The sequence below is a fragment of the Delphinapterus leucas genome, chromosome 9 (genome assembly GCF_059928025.1).
Source record: "Delphinapterus leucas isolate spDelLeu-1000000601 "Yukka" chromosome 9, BTC_Dleu_Yukka2, whole genome shotgun sequence".
Lineage (NCBI taxonomy): Eukaryota > Metazoa > Chordata > Mammalia > Artiodactyla > Monodontidae > Delphinapterus > Delphinapterus leucas.
Window position 1 is genome coordinate 98,979,251 of NC_143137.1, and position 12,007 is coordinate 98,991,257.

The following is a 12,007-nucleotide window of genomic DNA, read 5'->3' on the forward strand; positions in this document are numbered from 1 at the left end:
TCCATTCATCTGCTGATGGACGGTTGACTTATTTCCATGTACTGGTGACTGTGAATGATGCTACTATGAACACCCGTATTCAAGTATCTGTTTGAGTCTGTTTTCAATTCTTTTAGGTACATGCCTAGAAGCGGAATTGCTGCATCATATGGCAATTCTATGTTTAAATGTTCAGGAAACCACCACACCGTTTTCCGTAACAGCTGCACCATTTTATATCCCCACCAACAGCACACAAGGCTCCAGATTTCTCCGTCTCCCCGTCATGTGGAGCTCTTGGGGAAACCTCCCCAGGTATCCACCTTGGGATACAAAGATGGCAACAAAATTGGGATATTCTTTGAAAATAAGATGACCTGCTCCTGCTAGAACCTGCTTCCATAGTTACTTTCCCAATACTTGGACACCTCTCCCAAACTTCTACACGAACAGTTTCTTCTGCCTTGATGCATTATCCCCTGTTGCCTGGAAAATCCCTTCCAGTGCCAGCTCAGCTTGTCCTCCTCTGAGCAGTCTTCCTTGGTTCATCCAGGTCAAGTTGCTGTCCTTCCCTCGGCGCCAGGCTAACCTGTGCCCACATCACTGGGTAGTGATTGTCTGAGTGTCTGTTTCCCCCAGACCAGGAGCTCTTCATGGCAGTCTCTGAGAGGGGCCCTTAGCGTCCTCAGGGCACAGGATCGATCATGGTACATTGGAGGAAACCTTCGTCCACTGAGTGACAACCAGTTTAGGCTCAGGTGAAGCCCTGTGATGGGGCTCTCCACGATCTGCTCTGTGCTCCTGTGTACCAGGCCATATACTGTCCTCACAGAGCCTGGTGTTGGTGGAGGGGGGAGGGGGGGTGGTGGTGTGTGCAGGGAGGTAGATACTAAATAGTCATCAAATCGCTCTTCCATTAGAGCTATTGTGATCAGTGATATAAAGAAATTTACAGAGGTGGCCATATACAATGGGGATCAGAATATGGCTGGTGTAAATCAAAGCTTCTACCCAGCGGGACTCAATAACATTGGTTTTACAAATGTAAAAGAAAAGCGACTTTTAGGTTGACATCTAAAGTTTGAGTACTGCATTAGTTTTCTATTAATGCTGTAACAAATCACCACAAACTTGGTGGCTTAAAAGAACACAAATATTATCTCACAGATGTGAAACTCAGAAGTCTAAGATGGGTTGGCAAGGCTCTGGAGAAGAAGCCCTTCCCTCACCTTTTCTGCCCTACAGGCCGCCTGTATTCCATGGCTCGTGGTCCCTTCGTCCATCTTCACACCTCCAGAAGGAAATGCAGCTCTGTCAACACCCTGAGTTTAGCTCAGTGAGACCCAGGTCTGACTTCAGCCTACAAAACTGTAAGAAATAAACTTAAATTGCTCTAAGCTACTACATTTATGATCATTCAAAAGCAGGTGGGTAGGACCTCAGGGGGCTGTGAATCCAAGGCAGTCTGTGATCCTGCCCCACCTTCACTTGCTGAGGAGGGGGGAAAAGTGAAACTAGAGCATACAAAACAGGGAGAACACTCACAGGAGACAGAATTTGCGGAGGTTCAGCCAGCCTGACAGGAAAACCAGGTACATCACTGTAGGAGATGGAGACAAATTTGGAGGCAGAGGAGAAGGAGGGACAGCAAGGAGTCAGTGCCCCCTCCCCCGGGCGACACTGCAACATGCTGGGCTTTCCCAGGTGACAGCAGTGACCTCTCTCACAAGGGGGGCAGAAAGCGGAAGTGGTGAGCGGCTCACTGCCCAGCTGCATGGATCACAGCTGGAGCGATCCATTTCTCGCCGGCAGCACCCAGATTTCTGAGGAGGAACCCCCATGATGGAGCAGGGAGTTGGGGAGGTGAGGAAAGGGAAAGAGGCAGATAAGAACAACAAAGGGCATTAACGGGTGTGTTTTCTGCTGTCTGCTTCAGGATTTCAGCAGGTCTGCCCTTGAACTTCTGTGAGTGCCCCCACTGAAGGATCCCCCGACCAAGCTGTGGGTAGCCTGAAGTCCCAGGTGCTAAGCCCTCACCTCCCCACACTCTGCCACCAGCTCTTTTTTTTTTTTTTCCGGTACGCGGGCCTCTCACTGCTGCGGCCTCTCCCGCTGCGGAGCACAGGCTCCGGACGCGCAGGCCCAGCAGCCACGGCTCACGGGCCCAGCCGCTCCGCAGCACGTGGGATCCTCCCGGACCGGGGCACGAACCCGCGCCCCCTGCATCGGCAGGCGGACTCCCAACCACTGCGCCACCAGGGAAGCCCCACCAGCATTTTTTTTTTTTAATATCTTTATTGGAGTATAATTGCTTTACAATGGTGTGTTAGTTTCTGCTTTACAACAAAATGAATCAGTTATATATATACATATGTTCCCATATCTCTTCCCTCTTGCGTCTCCCTCCCTCCCTATCCCACCCCTCCAGGCGGTCACAAAGCACCAAGCTGATCTCCCTGTGCTATGCAGCTCTTTTTAATATGTCCCTGAGTGCAGCCATGAGAGCCAGCACAGGTAAAGAGAAACCAAAAACTTGAGCTATACTGCCACCTTCCGGTAAACAAAAGAAAAGTTTCTAATTGCCAGCCTGTTGAACTGTATGTACAAAGTAAGCAAGCAAAGGCTTCCTTAGTTAAGGAGGTTATTCGCTACTTCAAATGTGATGGCAGAGGCACATTTCATCAGAAACTATGAAAAATCACGGTAATATGGCATCACAGAAAGAAAATGACAATACTCCAGCAACTAAACTCCGAGGTCCACAATACTGTGATCTAACTGATAAAGAATTCAAAATAGTTGGTTTGAAGAATTCTATAAGCTTACAAAGAAACTCAGAAAGGCAATTCGATGAACTCAGGAATAAAATTAAAGAACAGAAGGAATTCTTTACCAAAGAGATAGAAATTTTCATAAAGAACCAAACAGAAATTCTGGAGCTCAACCATGCAATTAATGAGATGAAGAATGCATTAGACAGCTTAGGGCGGACTGGATGGAAGAAAGAATAAGCAACTTGGAGGACAGAAATCTGGAAATGACTCCTTCCTCAAAGAGAACTAAGTTTTTTTAAAAGTGAAGAAACACTACAAGCTATGAGATTTAAAGAGAAAAACAAATATAAGAATAATTGTTATATCAGAAGGAAAGAGAGTGAGAAGGGAGCAGGGAGTATATTTAGAGAAATAATAGCTGAGAACTTCCCAAACCTGGGGAAGAGACTGGACATACAACTCCATGAAGCTAAGAGAACATCTAACTACCTCAAGGCAAAAAGACCTTCTCCAAGATATATTATAGGAAAATTGTCAAAAGTCAATGACAAAGAATCTTAAAGGGAGCCTGTGGGAAAAAAGAAAGTAATCCACGAAGGATCACCCATTAGGCTATCGGCATAGTTCTCAGAAGAAACTCTACGGGCCAGGAGAAAGTGGAATGACACACTCAAAGTGTTAAAAGACAAAAACTGCCAGCCAAGAATACTTTATCTGGCAGTTATCCATCAGGTTAAAAGGAAAATTAAACGCGTTCTCAGACAAACAAAGCTAAGGAAGTTCACCACCACTAGATCTGCCTTGCAAGAAAGGCTGAAAGGAGCTCTTCAGGCTGAAATGAAAAGACTAATTAGTGACATAAAAGCAAACGGAAGTACACAATACTCTAACAAAGGTGAAAAATAAACAGTCAGAATTAAAAAACTGTAACTCTACATATTAATGCAGTGGTGCATTACCCACTTAATATAAAGGCTAAAAGTACACTAAAAATAACTATAGCTATTGATATTATAATTTCTCAAAAAATTCAGTTTTCATAAAAAGAGGTAAATTGTAACATCAAAAGTATTTAAAAAAAGGAGTAAAATGGTGGAAACTTTATAAGTGGATAAAGTTAAGGTGCTATCGGCATAAAAATGACTATTTTATCTGTGAGATGTTTAATGTAAGCCACATGGTAACCACAAAGGAAAAATCTACAGTAGAGTCACAAAACACACACAAAAAAAGGGAGACTGAGAAAATTACCATGGAAAACCACCACTTTACAGAGGTAGACAGAAACAGAGGGAAAAGAAACGATAGATACAAAATAATCAGAAGGCAAACAATAAATAAGATGGCAGCAGTAAGTCCTTATACATCAGTAATCACTCTAAATATAAATGGATTGAATTCACCAAACAAAAGACACAAAAACGGCTGGACTGATTAAAAAACAAGACCCAACTATATGCTGCCTACAGGAGACTCATTTCAGCCCCAAAGACACACAGGTTTAAAGTGAAAATAATAAAGATGATATTCCATGCAAGAGGAATCCAAAAGAAAGTATGCATAGCCATACATATATCAGACTAAATAGGCTTTAACCCAAAAATGATAACAAGAGACAAAGACAGTCATTATATATTGATAAAAGGGTCAATACATCAGGAAGATATAACAATTGTAAATATATACACACCCAATACTGGAGCACCAAAATATATTAAACAAATAGTAACACATCTAAAGAGAGAAACAGACAATATATTAATAGTAGGGGACTTCAATACCCAATTGTCAGCAATGGATAGATCATCCAGACAGAAAGTCAAGTAAGGAAACAGTGGAACTGAACTACACTCTAGAACAAATGGAATTAACAGACGTATAAAAAAATTCTATTCAACAGCAGAAGAATACACATTCTTCCCAAGTGCACATGGAATATTCTCCAGGATAGATAGTTTGAAAGGACAGAAAACAAATCTCAGAAAATTTAAGAAGACTGAAATCATACCAACTATCTTTTCTGACCACAATGGTATAAAACTAGAAATCAACAAGAGGAAAGCTTGAAAATCTACAAATATGTAGAAACTAAACAGCACACTTCTGAACAACCAATGGGTCAAAGGGGAAATAAAAAATATCTCAAACAATTGAAAACAAAAATACAACATATCAAAACTTATGGGGTGCTGCAAAAGCTGTTCTGAGAGGAAAGTTTACAGCAATAAATGCATATAGTAGGAAATTAGAAGGATGTCAAAAAACAAATTTCATAATTCGTAGTACTAGTAAAAGAAGAACAAATTATGCCCAAAGTTAGTACAAAGAAGGAAATAATAAAGATCAGAGTGGGAAGCGAATGAAATAGAGACCAGAAAAACAATAGAAAGGATCCACAAAACTAAGATGTGGTCCCTCAAAAAGATAAAATTGACAAAACCTTTACCTAGACTAAGAAAAAAAGAGAAGACTTAAATAAATTAAATTAGAAATGAAAATGGGAAAAAAAAAGAAAATGGAGAAATTACAACTGATAAGGCAGAAATACATAGGATCATAAAAAATTATTATGAACAATTATAAGATGAAAAATTAGATAACCTAGAAGACATTGATAAACTTCTAGAAACATACAACCTATCAAGACTGAATCAGGAAGAAACAGAAAACATGAACAGACCAGTAACAAGTAAAGAGATTGAATCAGTAACCAAAAACCTCCCAACAGAAAACCCCAGGACCAGAAGGCTTCAATGACAAATTCTACCAAGCATTCAAAGAAGAATTAAGACCAATCCTTCTCAAACTCTTCCAAAAAACTGAGGAGGAGGGAATACTTCCAAACTCATTCTAGGAGGTCAGCATTACCCTAATAACAAAGCCAGATAAGGACACAATGAGAAAACTATAGACCAATATCCCTGATGAATATAGATGCAAAAGTTCTCAACAAAATATCAGCAAACAGAATTCAATAACACATAAAAAGGATTATACACCATGATTAAGTAGGATTTATCCCTGGAATGCAAGGATGGTTCAACATATGCAAATCAGTAAACATAACAGATCACGCTAATAAAATGAAAGAAAAAATCACATGATCATTTCAATAGATGTAGAAAAAGCATTTGACAAAATACAACATTCTTTCATGATAAAAAAAAAAACAACAACCCACCCCTCAGCAGATTGGGTATAGAAGGAACATACCTAACATAATAAAGGTCATATATGACAAACCCACAGAGAACATTATACTCAATGGAGAAAAACAGAAAGCTTTTGCTCTGAGATCAGGAACAGAATAAGAACGAATACTTTCACCAAAAAAACGGAAAGCTTTTGTTCTGAGATCAGGAAAGGAACAAGATTGGCTACTTAAACCATTCTTATTCAATATAGCATTAGAAGTCCTAACTAGAGCAATTAATCAAGACAAAACAAAAGCATACAAACTGGGAAGGAAGAAGTAAAACTGTTGCTATTTGCAGGTCATAGGACTCTGTATATAAAATAATCTCCGAAACTCAACCAAAAAACCATTGGAACTAATCAACAATTTCAGTAAAGTTGCAGGATACAAAATCAACATACAGAAATCAGTTGCATTTCACACACACTAAGGATGAAATACCTGAAAAAGAAATAAAGAAAATGATTCTACTCACAACAGCATCAAAAACAACAAAATACTTAGGAACAAATTTAACAAAGAAAGTGAAAGATCTGTACGATGAAAACTCCAAGGCTTTCCTGAAAGAAATCAAACTCACAAACAATTCAGAAGACATCCTATGCTTATGAATTGGAGAAAGTAATATTGTTAAAATGTCCATATTACCCAAAGCCACCTATAGATGCAATGCAATCCCCATCAAAATGGTATTTTCCCAGAAACAGAAAAAACAATCCTAAAATTTGTAGGGAATCATAAAAGACCCCAAATAGCCAAAGCAATCCTGAGGAAAAAGAACAAAGCTAGAGGTATCAAATTTCCTGATTTCAAACTATACTACAAAGATATAGTAATTAAAAAAAAAACAAACAGTATGGTACTGGCACAAAAATAGACACATAGACCATTGGAACAGAATATAAAGCCCAGAATTAAACTGCTACTAATACGGTCAACTAATATTCAACAAGGAGCCAAGAGCACCCAGTGGGGAAAGGACAGTCTCCTCAACAAATGATATTGGGAAAACTGGAGAAACACATGTGAAGCAATGAAGCTGGACACCTATCTTACACCATTCACAAAAACTCACTCAAAATAGATCAGACTTAATACCTGATACTATAACTCCTCTAAGAAAATGTAGAGGAAAAGCTCCTTGACATTTGTCTTGACAATGATTTTTAAAATACGACACCAAAAGCACAAACAACAAAAGCAAGAATCAACAAATGGGACAACATTAAACTTTAAAGCTTCTGCACAACAAAAGAAACAATTAAAAACGAAAAGGCAACTTGTACAGGAGAAAATGTTTGCAAACCATATATTAGATAAGGGGTTACTATCCAAAATATATAAAGAACTCACAGCTCAAAATCAAAAAGAGGAACAACCTGATTTAAAAATGGGCAGAAGAAATAAAGACGTCTTTCCATAGAAGACATTCAAATGGCCAACAGGTAAATGAAAAGATGCTCAACATCACTAATCATCAGAGAAAATGCAAATCAAAACCACAATGAGATGTCATCTCTCACCTTTAGAATGGCTACCATCAAGAAGAGAACAGGTAACAAGCGCAGGCAAGGATGTGGAGAAAAGAGGACACTTACGCACTGTTGGTGGGAATGTAAATTGGTTCAACCACAATGGAAAAAAACATGAACCTTCCTCAAAAAAATTAAAAATAGACCAACCATATGATCCAGCAATTCCACTTCTGGGTATATAGCTAAAGGAAATGAAAACAGAATTTCAAAGAGACATCTGCACTCCTATTTTTATTGCAGGATTATTCACAATAGCCAAGACATGGAAACAATATAAGTACTCATCAAATGGATAAAAAATCTCTCTCTCTCTCACACACACACACACACACACACAAACACACACACACACACACTGGAATATTATTCAGCCTCGAGGAAGGAGGACATTCTGCCATTTACGACAACATGGATGGACTTGCAGACATAGAAAGACAGTATGACATCACTTACATGTACAATTTAAGAAAGCTAAATTTTTAAAAACAGAATAAAAGTGATCAGCAGGGGATGAGGGCGTGGGGGGACAGATGTTGAGAGTACACATTTACAAGTAGTAAATAAGCCCTACAGATATAATGCTTAGTACCGTACAATAGGGACAAAAATATTATAATCATCAAAGTTGCTAAGAGACTATAACAATTTTTCCAACTACTAAAAAGGATAATTTTGTAATGAGATAGAGGTGCTAATTATTGCTACAATCACATTAAAATATAACAATGTCCTTAAATTAACATGTTGTACACCTTGAACTTATATAACTTTACCTGTCCAATGTATTTCAATTAAATTAAAAAGGATCAGGGTCAAGGTCTGGATGAGTCAATATCAAGGCAAAGGTGAGCCTAAGGGTCACAGTCAGGTACAGGATTGGGCCAATGTCAGATTGAGGATTTGAATAAGATTCAGTACATGGGTGGATCTGGGTCATGAGGGTCAGGGACATAATCGAGTCCAGCTGAGGTTCAGTCAAGGTCACAGTCAGTGTAAGGGTGAGGGTCAGAACACCTGGTCAGAGTCAGTATTATGATGCAAACGTGGAACAGGGTGAGGGTCAAATTCAGATGAAAAGCCAGGTCCAGGAGCAGACCGAGTGTGAGGGTCAGTGTGAGAGTGAAGGTCAGAAGGGTCAGGGTGAGGATCAAAGTCAGGTTGAGGTTTGTCATCAGGGTATCAGGGTGAGTCTCAGGGTCTGAATGACAACTTCAGGATTGTTGAGTCTAAGAACAGGGTCATGGTCAGGGTCAAGAGTAGGGTCAGATCTGTGTGAGGGATAGGGTCTGGGTGATGGCTGAGTTTCAAGGTCAAGGTCACAGTCAAGGTCATAAGAGTTTGGATGAGGCGCATAATCTGTCAAAGCAAGCATCAGCGTTACCAGTTAGGATGAGTTAGGGTCACCGTAAGGGTCGAGACAGTGTTAGGATGAAGTCTTGAGTCAAGTTTCTGACTGCGAGTCAGGGTTACATAAATGTGAGGGACACAGGGTCAGGGTCATGGTGAGTCAATCAGCTAGCACTGGAGACAGGATTGGGGCGGGGTGGGGCCTGGTTGGCACCCTCAGGTAAGAGTGAGACTGAGGGTAAAGGTCAAGTTGTGGGTAGGATCAGGGATGATCAAAGGTTAGGATTAGAGTGGGTGTGTTAAAGTTCAAGGTCAAGTTAAGGGTACCGGGATCATGGTCAAGGTGAAGGTCATCAGTGTCGGGGTGAAGTTGAAGGTGAGCAATCCCTGTCCCAATTCCCAGCACCATGTGTGGCTTTTGCAGATGCCACTTTCTGAAATGTTCTTCCTCCATTTACCTGCATATCTATATTCCTCACCTGCTTGGAGCCTTCAATGCGGCCCAACCCTCCTTGTCCCCCTCCACTGGGATACAAGTATTACGAAGGCATGGATCTTGGAATGGAACGTTTTGGTCATTGATGGGTTCCAAGCTACTTAGAAGAGTGTCTGGCACAGACCAGGTGCAGTTAAGCTTGTTTAATAGATGACTGTGTGCTACATTATTTCTGGGGGAATAAAAGTACATCTGGAATTACAACAAACTGTACACAGTAGCTTTCTCTGGGGTAGAATTACAAGTAAGCTTCACGGCTGATTTAATACATGTCCACGTTGTTTTATAATCTCCAAAAATGGCTCTTTCCATTTTAAGAGAAAACAAAGAACTTCAGGTAAAGTTCCTGACACAGTGATGGGCACAAGATACTCATTGAACCATAGCTATTGCCTAAACCTCAGGAGCTGGCAGCCTTCCTGGGAACCCTGGAGCATCCTCTAAGAAACCCTATTCTAGTTCTCTAGGCAGACCAAGAAGCAACACAACATGGAGAGTCTATTTATTCAACAGCCAACTTTGAAGACAAAGCCTCAGTAGTCTGAGGGGATGCATTTCCCCTGTTTCTACTTCAGTCCTTTTCCACAAGTTTCTGTCCTTTGCAGGCTACAGTTTGATGCAAACAGGTGGGTTGTCCTAGATATACTTATACACAACCTTTGAGGGCACAGTCTGGAGGTGCAGATGCACGGGACACTTGTAAAAGTGGGACAGCAGAGTCTCACTGTAGCCCACAAGGAAGTAGAACTTATGTGCAGGTAGCTGCCTCAGGACCAGGGCACAGATCTCCACCTGGTTAGCCCGGCGCTTTAGAACAAGCTGGTCGGCCAGGCAGCCTGGGAAGGTGCCCAGCATAAATTTACGAAGGAAAACATCTTCCACTGTTCTCTCTGCAGCATGGTCCTCCCCATCCAGGTTACCTGAAGAGAGAAGGGCACCATGGTGAGTTGGCCAAAACTCCAGAGGTTAACATCCAAGAGCACTGGGCACTCAGTTCCACACCCCACTCCAGCCTCTTCTCCTTTCTTCTGTAAGTGGCATAACGCTCTAAAGTTCAAAGAACATTATTCCAATAATCCCCAAACAAATCCTGTGAAGTACGTGTTATCATTATCCTTGTTTCACAAAAGAGAAGAATGAGGCCTTAGGAGGGCAAAAAACGCAGACGATTCTTCTGTGTAGACAGAGTGCCCCTCTCCTTTCTTGACTGCCTTATAGAAGCACTGGTCACCCACGGACCAGAGAGATGAGGCCACCAACTACTTCTTTTTTTTTTTTTTTTTTTTTATTTATTTATTTTTGGCTGAGTTGGGTCTCCGTTGCTGCTCGCAGGCTTTCTCCAGTTGCGGCTCTTCGTTATGGTGCCTGGGCTTCCCACCGCAGCGGCTTCTCTTGCTGCGGAGCACAGGCTCCAGGCGTGCAGGCCTCAGTAGTTGTGGCTTGCGGGCTCCAGAGCGCAGGCTCAGTAGCTGTGGCGCACGGGCCCAGCCGCTCCACGGCACGTGGGATCCTCCTGGACCAGGGTTCAAACCCGTGTCCCCTGCATCGGCAGGCGGATTCTCAACCACTGCGCCACCAGGGAAGCCCTACCAGCTACTTCTGACACGAGGGATGTGAGCTCTCTCACTGACTAGAGCCACGGCCTCAACCAGTGGATTCTCACTGTGGACAACGAAACCTTTGCACCTCTTGTAAGAGTCTCTACACACACACCCAGACCTTAGAACTAGAACTTGAAAAGGGTGGGGGACAGAAATCCATATTTTAAGGTAGCTCTCTAGACAGGTATGTCTCAAACATTCAAGTTGAGAACCCTCATAGTGAACAAAACACTGTTGACCCTCATCAACTCACAGTAGTTATGTTCTGTAACGTCACTCGTTATGTTCTATAAAATCACCATGAACAACGAATTAGCAAATGCTAAACCACTGCTCCTGGTGGAAATACAATTAGGTTTCTGCAAGCCTTTGGTTACCATATTTTTATCAACAAAGTGATGTGTAGCCTTATTTTCTTTTTCTGTTTAAAGACACCTACAAATGGCTGATTAACACTGCACTCTCTCCCAACAGCTCTGTAACTCATGCCTGAAGGAAGCTTTTCTAACAATCACGCCATGTAAGGTACATCACAGTCTTCTTGAAATTAGGAACACGAGACAGCACTTCAGCATTACAGGCTATTTTAAGGCAGTGGAATCACCAACAGAAAGTACAAAACTTGAAAACATGGCACTCATAGATCTCGAAAAGGGTACTTGTTTACAGCATGCGAGCTGAAACTAGAAGGCAGGGCCTTGATCAACCGCAGCTGGGAAGGTGCACGTGGGGTGCTTGCTCTGCCCACGTCTGAGAATGAATGTGAAAGCACCTAGAGTAGGCAAATTCACAAACACGGAATCTGCAAAAAACCCGGGCAAACTGTACATACCGGTAGTGAAAGATTCAGTATTCACAACAGTCTTCCGGGTCATCGAATTCCAAGGGGTTTCACTCTTTTCACTGCCTCTGGGCTTTTTTATATCCGTAAATTACACATAACGGGCAGCGACGCAAAACAACTGTCTTTAGGCATGCAAACAATTTCTGTGGAAGTTCAACCGAACCCTTGACCCGCATGGAAAAAGCGTTTTGCATCCCTTTCAAATACATTTCAACGATCCTGACCACATATGTCT

General features: G+C 41.6%; 1 protein-coding gene across 3 annotated transcripts in view; it reads right to left on the bottom strand.

The window, feature by feature from the left end:
* The window catches only part of MRPS24 (mitochondrial ribosomal protein S24), a 68,623-nt gene that overhangs the window by 55,937 nt on the left and 679 nt on the right, over nucleotides 1-12,007 (bottom strand). The window contains exon 4 of one of the 3 annotated variants that reach the window (XM_022593161.2): nucleotides 7,697-10,247. The exons of 1 other annotated variant lie outside the window; for it this stretch is intronic. In XM_022593161.2, the coding sequence (XP_022448869.1) occupies nucleotides 9,964-10,247 (284 nt within the window). In that variant the 3' untranslated portion in view covers nucleotides 7,697-9,963. One more of the 3 variants, XM_089917905.1, reaches the window with a different exon arrangement.